The sequence below is a fragment of the Pollicipes pollicipes genome, unplaced genomic scaffold, assembly GCF_011947565.3.
Source record: "Pollicipes pollicipes isolate AB1234 unplaced genomic scaffold, Ppol_2.1 Scaffold_5724;HRSCAF=6776_pilon_pilon_pilon, whole genome shotgun sequence".
NCBI classification, from domain to species: Eukaryota; Metazoa; Arthropoda; class Thecostraca; order Pollicipedomorpha; family Pollicipedidae; genus Pollicipes; species Pollicipes pollicipes.
The window spans coordinates 40,013,216-40,023,288 of record NW_023596746.1 but is presented as its reverse complement, the minus strand read 5'-3'; the positions used below and the strand labels follow the sequence as shown (position 1 = coordinate 40,023,288).

The 10,073-nt window shown below is 47.6% G+C and overlaps 1 protein-coding gene across 1 annotated transcript; it reads right to left on the bottom strand.

Moving 5' to 3' along the window:
• Nucleotides 1–3,498: 3,498 nt before the first annotated feature.
• Nucleotides 3,499–9,699, bottom strand: RpL24 (ribosomal protein L24). The gene is made up of 6 exons (XM_037226887.1): nt 9,654–9,699; nt 9,495–9,570; nt 8,743–8,828; nt 7,662–7,823; nt 7,169–7,232; nt 3,499–3,641 (listed from the first exon to the last, which is right to left on the bottom strand). Exons 1-6 carry the CDS (start codon nt 9,656–9,658, stop codon nt 3,558–3,560), a joined length of 477 nt encoding a protein of 158 aa, XP_037082782.1. The 5' UTR covers nt 9,659–9,699; the 3' UTR covers nt 3,499–3,557.
• Nucleotides 9,700–10,073: the final 374 nt, after the last annotated feature.

The window sequence follows — 10,073 nt, the reverse complement described above, 5'->3', positions numbered from 1 at the left end:
CTACGGCGATGATTTCCTTGCCACGATTATTGGCAATTTCATACGATGGACATGGCAAAGACAAACTACTTTATTTCTTTGGGCACTCTCGCAGGCAACAGGAGCAAACCAAGTTTTCGAATTCTGTCATAAAAAGGAAATGACAGCAATCTTTTTTCAAACTGGGCTGGCAGTGTTTGCCAGGAATGTGCTGTTTTATTCTTTATTGCATATATTTCTATTAAGCACACCTATTCATCCTTGACTGCTTTCGTTGCCATCACTCACAATCCATCCATTTCGGGGGCAAACAGCGAGTGTCTAAAACGACCCATACTCACCCTTTTATGAGTGAAGTGAATCGGAAACTAACCGCTTTGGAACAAGAAATTACTATTGAGATAATATCGTATTCTCACATCGACCGATGACAGCTACTATGCTCAAGTCTGTCTGATCATGACAATGATAAGCTTGTTAGCATCGTCCTGGTGAAATAAACTACAACGCTTCATTTCTTTTTTACGAATTTGATACGAACCCTTTGAGTGGGTGGATTTCTGGGATCAGCGCTCACGCTAAGCAGTGCTTGTTGTGTGAGCCCTGACCCCGCCACCCGATCGTGCAATTCCAGACGACAGAATTTAGTGCCAAAATCTTAACGTGCCGCAATGTTCGGCACGGTCCGTCCTGCCCTCTGACGTCAACTGACCTTTAACGCAACCGCTGCCACCGCCCGCAAGCCATACTTGTCAAGGGCATATAGCAGCCTAGAGCGACACGAACCCACCCTGCCGGGGGTGGGTGGAGAGAAAGGCGGGCCTTTAACCAACTGAGCCACCCGGGCGGACTTTTTCTCACGAAATATAAACGTTCTGATTGATTACACTCATAAATGGCACCATTAATGGTTTGATGTCGTTATTGTGATCGTATGAAGACTAAGTCAAGTCTGCTTTCAGGCAAGCACTCCATGCAAGAGGCCTCACGTAAACGTTTCCCATACAAGTACCAAGAGAAAGTGCGTGTGTAGCGCATTTCTGCGCTGCTATTCGGCATAGCTGCGTTCGTTATTATCAACCTCAGCAAATCACTTAACATAAAATCAGTTATTTTCAGTATTAAACTCTGTTTACATGAAAAATGATCGTCGCACACGTTGTGGAGCAGTAATCTGAGGAACCAAATATCGCCATTTTCAGGGGCCATTCTGCGCAGCACACCGCGCTACGGTGTCTGCCACGACAAACCGAAATAGGTATCAGGAAAATGGTTTGCGCTGGAGAGACTGCGACGACGGCACGAAACACCGCGCACACGACTGCAACAACGGCAACGCATGGCATTCGTTGAATGGTTTGGTGATTACTGCATTGGGCTTGACAATAGAAGAGTGTATGTTTTGTGCAATGGGCGACTCTGGACATGGTGTCCGACAATCCGCACTTGCGTTGCAGAAAGTTGGCGGCAAGCGGCAAGCAGGTGGTGCGCAGTCAATGGGTCACAGCATCGACCGCAAGGCGGTCTGTCGCCAGCCAGTGCTATGGCGATGCGTAACGTATGTGTGTCATATGCGTTGTCGACATAGGGCAAGTTCCTCCCTCGTATTGTTACGGAAATACGACTGCAACTTCCGATACGGGATTTCACTGAGTTCAGCCCCCTCCCAACCGCTTGGGTTCAATCCACGACGAACTTGGAGAAGAGAGGTCCAAATCCAGAGAAAAAATCTTTTGTTGGTGTTTTTTCGTGGTAGGTTGAGTCAGTTTTTGCTGTCGGCCCCCTCCTTCCAATTCACTTTACGAAACCACGGCCGCTGTGCGCGTTGATTACCCTGCTTGAGAGCCGGCGATGGTTTTACGGTTCTATTTGACCGATCGGACCCGCCATTACTGTATATTCGGGCGGTCATGCTGTGCGAGAATGTTCCAATGTACGGTACCACCCTAGCACTCGCCGAGAGATGGCAACACGATGATGTTCGGAAGACTTTAGTAGATTGCACGTCGCCCAGCTGTGCGGGTCAGAATCGTGTGCGACAAACCCACTGCAGTCAGCTGATTTAGGAGTTACGAACATTAGGGGTTATGATACACTAGGCCTTACGATACATTAGGTGTTATGATGTATTAGGAGTTGTGTTACATTAGAGGTTACGATAGTTAGGAATTACGATACGTTGGGTCTTACGACACCTTAGGTGTTGTGATACACTAGGTGTTATGATACATTAGGAAATACGATATATTAGGAGTTGTGTTACATTAAAGGCTGCGAGCATCAGGGATTACAATACGCTAGGCCTTATGACACATTGGGAGTTACGATGCGTTAGGAATTGCGATACATTGGGTGTTGTGATACATTAGGAGATACGATACCTTAGGGGTTATGACTCATTAGGAGTTACGTACATTAGGCGTTATGAAGCACTAGCGGTTTTGATGCATTAGGCGTTGCGATACATTAGTGGTTACAAACATTAGGGGTTTCGATACCGACCCCAATGAGAGCACGACAGGCGAGGGCGGCAAGACCCGGCGATAGCCCGGTGAGCGCTGCAGTAATAAGCCGCGAGGTATTCTGAGGTAGTAGCTGAGGGCCATCTATCGGAAGTATCCGAATTTCGCTCGCCTCCAACGCCGACAGATGTCCCCCATACGCAAATCGCACACGCGCGGGACGCCACCTGCATCGACCCAACAACTCCCGCGCAAGCGCTATGCAGAGCTGCCGCTTTCGCTGCGCGAAACCGACCGGTTCGTTCACTCTTGGTGTAATTTGCAGGTGGGAGAGCATCAGTTCCCTGGGACAGAACGTGCCCAGGCTATGCAACATATGGAAAACGGCGAGTAGAACTATGCTTTCAATAAGCATGATCATGCATGCTCGATATAAATCGGTCATGTTATATTTTACGAAATTTCGCATACCTTACACAACTAGCTAACTTTCCAATTAACCACCTCAGCGACGTCGTGCGCAGCTTCATTAGCCGCACTGTTTTCTGTGCGACTACCTGCCCAGCCTAGGGCGTTTAGCGCGTGCCAACTGCCCGCCCTGTCCTTCACTTGCCAACACCAAACGCCACTGAAGTAATGCATGGCGTAACTGCAAAACTTCGCATTGCGTTCGAAAAGGAAACCGTGTCTACGAGCAGCAACACCTCCGCCGACTCTCAGTCACTTTTGAACAGAGACCGCAGCATCGCCGGCGGATCCCCGTAGCAGCCATGCCAGCGCGCTATACCGGAGAAGCCGGGCAGGGCCGAGCGGCCGCGCCACCGCCGCAGTCCCCACAGACGACCTGCGCGCCCCCTGCGCTCGCCGGAGACAGGGGGCCTGGCAGACGGCGAACAGCCTCTAGTGTCCGGCTATAATGCGGGTGGCGTCGCTGATGAGGACTCGCTGAATCATGGATGCGCGGAGGCGGCAAAGACCAGGAGTGGCAGTCGCGTCGGACAGCCATCACCCCCTGCGCCCCCTCTTCACGACGCAGGACGACATTTAAAACAGTCGGTTATTTGTTTGCGTGTATTTTTGCAGCGGTTGGAAATTATACGTGAAAGCGAGCCGGCCTTATCTCTTGCCGCCCACACGCGGGGCCTGCTTGGGCATCGCCTTCGCCTTGGGCACCTTCATCTTCTGCTTGGGCTGCTTCGCCTGAAAAGCGCAGCGGGATTACATATGGATGTCGAGAAAGTGCCCTCAAAAGATGTACATTCGGTCACCACAACGCTCAAGTAACGACACAAGACATACACGACGAACAATGTCTGAAGCATATGTGTGCCAACGGGCTTCAACCAAAGAGATGACCAACAAATCTATCTGCGGCGCTGTCCTCCAGAACGCAGGAACCAACGCGGAAAACGTATGACAAATAATAGAGGGGTGGGTCCGATGACTGTACGTCGACACGACCATTGGGATAGGACATGCTTCGCCCAATGCCGTTCGGCTTCTGTCGGATACACCGGCCACATCTTGATGATGACTTGGGTTTGGGGGTGCGCCAACTTCAATGATCAAATGACGCTCACGTCAGCAACGTGAAATCATGTTGCTTCTTTGGGCATGTTGCTTCCACCGCAATCCAATAGCTGACTACATTCAACTGCATCCACCGACAACGTCCACATCACGAGGCAACTACAGAAGTCAGATTTAGGACACAACGGCAAAAGGTTCCACACTATCTGGTGATGTAAGCCGGCGGCATCAGATGCCCCGATAGCGTCACACGGACATCCGCGTGCTTCCCGCGATTTCACTTGCAATATCGTGAAACCTCGTAAAAACGAACAATTTGCTTTATTCCCCATAACCGATGACACCGGTGCCAGTAAAAGCAGACAGAGCAGGAGCACGGACGAGACTCAGGCCTGGTGCCGGATGGCTTCATTCCACTCTGACCTACTCTCAACACCCAGCTTAGCAATTTCAGGCGAACTTTAAGGACTGAAAATACAGCTAACAATCGTCTACGCGAACATTCGGCTGTAGTCGACGGCTCAGGAAGTTGCTTCCTCTGTCCTTATCTTCTATTGAACTGCTGAGATATCACAAAATGAACATGCATGTATATTCTATTAAACTGCTGAGATATCACACAATGGACATGCATGAGAGGCAGGGCCGGAATCCTGCAACTGTCACGTGGCTTTTCCTGAAGTAATTTCGTGGTATCTGTGAAGGCTGACCTGTCAGGTCGCATCTTACGAGGTCAAACAACGATCTTATAGCGCTAGCTTGCCTTAACACGCACCTGGGTGACCTAGATACCCTTCGCTCGGGTGGGGGGATCAATTTGACCCCTCTGAGATCTCGGGAACTAAGAAAGCTAGGGACACCAAATTTACAGCGTGTGTTGACCTGTACGTAAACTCACTTGATTAAACTTTCAAGTTCCTAGGTTATGACCTCCGGGTCAAAAAAGGTCAAACAAGTTCAAGGTCCAGGTTGGTCTCCGAAGCGCCCCTAAACCTGGATAACCGCTTCTAAGCAAAAGGTCACATGCTTATTCAAGGTCAGTCACCTTGATTGAACTTTGAAGGTCAAGGTGACCAAAATCACACAAGATTGCTTTGAGTTTTGCATTTGACTAAGCGACAAAGAGAAGCTAGGCAGTACACTCCTAAAACAAAATGCTGGCCTGGGTTATTTCAGGTCAATGACCTATTCTGATCTCTGAAAAGCCCATAGAAGATGCATAATAATTTCCTGCTATCAAGAAATTTGAAATGAGCACCACAAACTATCCCATACAGCAACCCCCAGAGTAACAAAACAGATTGGGTTTGACCTTGGTGTGACCTTCATACCTGACCTTAGGCCAATGAAATTTGCTCATTCAACTGTTGTGTTGCCTAAAAAAGCATTTCAGAGATGTATGGCTTCGTCAACACGCCCTCGTTGGATCGGACTGAACGATTCCCTGGAAATTGCCTTCGCTGAAACCATGGCCTGACTGACCTGCTAAAGGTCAGCGACCTTACAAGGTGCATCTCAATTTTTGATGCCAAATGATCCGCTCTTCAATTGTCTACAGCTATGCAGAATTTGGCGCGGCCACGCCGTGCCGTTCGGACACCATTCTGGAAAAGCTTTCGGGGGGGGGGGGGGGGGGTAATTTGACCCTCCACCCGAGCGCGTGTTAAGTGCGCCCACAGCAAACAAAAAAGGGCCACTAACAATTATTTCCGGGTCTGAAGGCCTGCAAGTGGCCTTGAATGATACAAATACCAACACCGACACATGGCAGTAAGCTCGCCTCAACACATGACGTATCCGTTTGCGCAATTTTCAACATTCGCTCAATCGCAATAACCTGTGCCGTTATGGTCCCCTTTATGGAGTACCGACAGCATTATTCACACCAGCTCTCACGGACCACGCCATAACTAGGATTCGAGCCAAACCCCTTCAGGGGCTATCCACTCGGCCAACACGCCTCCGATTTTGCAAAAACTACGTGCGCATGGCGTCCACCGCATGTACACAATGGTACACCACATGGCGTTCACCGCATGAATAATATGAATCCTTATCACCACTAGATATTTGGTGCGGCCCGTCATTCACAGACGCTGCCTTCTCGGACCACGATAGCCATGAACTGAACCAAATTGAACTGATAAGCATTTGGCCGGCCCCATACCTTTCTAAGTCATGAAGCAACCAGGGTCGGACAAAAGGAAGAATTATCTATGGCCGCCGACACGATCAAGAGGCCCATTTTGAACAAGCATGTCGGGGCAGATATAGTTAGCCGATCGTTCGGGAAAGTCCAACAGCGGACTACATCACCACACTTGCCCACATTGCAGGTAATGCAAAGACGGATCCATCCATCACAAATGAAAGCCAACACCCCTCTTCCCACCACTCCTACTCATTTGGAATTTCATCAACTCAACACAGGGTACGGAGTTAACGTTTGTTGTGCCAGTAACCGGACCACGTCATGCCCGTCCACTCAGTAGCCCTTGGAGTTTTACAGTTATGTACAATCGGTGTTTGAAAGTCATCTGAACTGTGACAGAGATGACCTGGGTACAATCCTGGGAAACTCCATTTGACCACAGGCATGTCCGCACCCATGATTTCTTTGCAAACAGGAATGGCGGGACCAAGAGCTTACACAACATAATCAAGAAAGCAGGGGTTTCAGAAGGCATGTCACATGTCCAAGTTAAATTCACAACATTGCATTTTGACCTCAATTCTCAATAGATGCAAAATACTAATTGCAATATGGTGCAGTCTGGGAATTTCAGAGGCATGTCTCTGAAACTCATCATACAATGTCCAAACATTGCCAAAGAAGCTTGTAACAAAAAAATGTCATAACCCTCCCAACCAAGAAATTACATTAAATCTGGCAGAGATAGCCATTTCCAGGCACCTGGCCCTTCCTGTTACCACATTTGCAACTAAGGGATTTCATGAAACATCTTGAGGTCAAAACATGCAAAGAACCTGGGCTTACTCAGGCCTCTTTACCACACAATTTTCTATCAGTTTAAGTGGCCTTGGCATCTGTCTCTTCATACAGGTTAAATATATCAAATTTAACAAGCTGCATGAGTCTGTCTTGTGAATGAACTCGTGGTTCACCAGGGACGAAACAATTGCTTACCATAAGCCACAAGCAACACCCCAGGGGGCCGCTAGGCTTTAAGACATACCTTGCTCTGTGTGGCCGTCTTTGCCTTGGCGCTTTTTGTGGCCCTGTTCTTCTCCTTGGCAGCCCTGAAAATCACAAGACATTAGAGCCTTGCTTGCCAGATGCAAACAGCCTCGCAAACAACCATTTAAAATCCTGCAACGTGGCCTACCACTTACCAGCCACCAATGACAGCCACACATTAAAAAACTTACAAATTATATAGGCAAACACTGTGGCTTACAAAATTACAAACACTCCATCATTTTATTTTCTTCACCCACCATGATTTTTAGCTTGAAGGACATGCCTGCCTCCACCATTGCTACATCCTGGCAAGCAGCTTTCACTCAAAACCAACAGAACCATGAAGGGTTCAAGAAAAAACAGCATGTATGCCCCCCAGACAGCAGGAAAACAAGCTACATGTGGATGGATGCTAATATAAATACAGTAATTTATCTCAGACCATGCCACTAAGCATGAAGAGAGTGGAACCAGAGCATGATATCCACCTGATAGCCTGCTCCCGCTGGGCCTTCCTGACTTCAGGCTTCATGTTCCTCTTTGCCATGATGTCAGACAAAGAGGCACCAACAATGGCCCGCTGGAACTTGTGGGTGCGGCGGGAGCGTTTCTTGACTGTCTCCTCATCCTGACCCTTCTTGTTCTTACGCCTTGAAAATTGCAACACTGATGTGAAATGTTGAACAACCAACACCTCACATCCAGTACTGAGCACCACAACATTGTGACACCCAAATATTTACAAGCAACCACCACAAATTGCATGACAATGTGTTAGCAAGGGATGCAAGATGGCTAAACATGTTTCCAAGTTGGTCCATACTCTTGCAACATTCACAGATTGACATGGAGAGAAATGATCTTAATTGAGACAATAATGATTCTTTCTGGCACTTTGATGACACTGATCACCCAAATGGCACAGACAGGATAAGCATGAGCCATGTCTGCAGGTTGCATGGGAGAGGGGATGAAAGGAGGGTGAAAGGCCAGCTGACCGTGATCCCCCTAGGGCTGCTGTGGCCTCTAGGACAACAATGATACTGACTTTCACAAGGTATGACCCTAAAACTACTAGTATTTCTCTCCAAAGCACCACTTCTGACCTGAAGATCACTCTCTGTTCCTCCTCCCCAATGTCCAATGTCTAAGGTAACCACTGCACCAATAAGCACCACAAGAAACAGACAGGTACATAAATGGTGATATGGAATGCTTCTTCCCTAAGGCAATACTGCCCAGCAAGCATATTGGTCCAAACAGACCGTATCAGTCTCGCACAGAGGTGCAGAAACTAGAGAATGTGGGGGGGGGGGGGGGGGGGGGTGATAGCAGGAGTGACTGAACATCTCCCCACAATTTTCAACAATTAATATGAGCCTTCCATGCAATAACTGCAGGGAAATCACCTCAGGATTAGACCACTCAACAAATCCAGAACAGGAAAAACCCAAATTTGCTCCCACTATCCATCTAAGTTTGATTCAACACCATTCACAATATGCCACCATACAAATTCATCCCACAGTAGCACACTCTGGGTCAAAATCTGGGTATGGTTTTCAATACCTGTAGAGGATAGTCCAGGTGACTTCACGAGGATTCCTCTTCATGTTGAATGACTTTTCAGCCTTCTTGTGGATGAAGGTGTAGGTCTGCAAGATAAGTTAACAGCTATCAGGACAAAGTTTGATAAGCATTAAAACCTACTGTGATCACAAACACAGCTAAGTAGCAGCCAGCATGTGGTATGTGAACCTTGCAAAAAAATCAGTTATAGCATAGGTCCCTATCCTATGTTATAGTGTGAGAGCTCCACAATCAATACATGATGTGTAATGGTCAAGTGGAAAATATGTCAGACTCCCACATGCAAGGCCTGATTCAAATCCTGGAGCACCATGGCCCAAGGGTATTAATATGCCAATGCAATCACTAAAGGTCATCATTCCTTTTCCAGATATCACAGACAAATGAAATACCAGAAAATTTTATTATCAGAAACTTTTCTAAGCCACAGAACAAGCTACATATGAAAGGCTGGCTGACCGTGAGATATCATGCAGAAACCATGGAGTGGAGTGAAACCCAAGAATTTTCTCAAGTATGACATCTGACATCAGAACCATCTGACATCAGAACCATCTGACACCAGAACAGCCTGCCTGCCACCAGCCGCAATCATTCCTTAGGTGCACCACCTGCCTATAACTTAAATACCTGTTGCTGTGCTACATGTGGAATCCCAGGCAGCTACAATACAAATCAGCAAGCAAATACCGGCCCAAAATAATGACAATCTTATACGTCCAGGATCTCACCTTGCCGTCGGCCTTCACGGCGGTCTTCCCATGGCCTGGGTATATCTTGAACCCGCTGAATATGCAAAGCCCGACTCTGAAATAAAATTGGTTTCAGTACTTTCATCAGCACATAGCATTACTAGCCAGATGAAATCACACTTTGTTATCATTACCCACCTCATCTTGGCTGTTTAGACGGAAAGGACGCATCGGCACAACGCTGCCATGTTCAAATAATATTATTTCCTTGACCCATTGACGGGAACTTTTCTCCGGAACATATGGACTTTGACTGACTTCAAAAAAGCTCCATATTAAACATGCAGGGTTTTTCAGCAGGTGAATTGCAAATTATGTGCTTTCTGCGAAGTATTCAGCCTGCAGTAGAATATCTTGTGAATTGTGCAAAAATTGGCTAAATGGGACAAAATAGCTTTACCGCCCGCTACCATATCCCCTGCCGCTGACTAAAATGCCAAAAACCGAATGCCCGACCTAAACATAACTGTTACGTATTACATGGCCTTGAAGATAACACACAGCAGGACACACTCCGAAATTGGTGCGGAGATAAACGTAAGAGGTCCAGGGACGCGG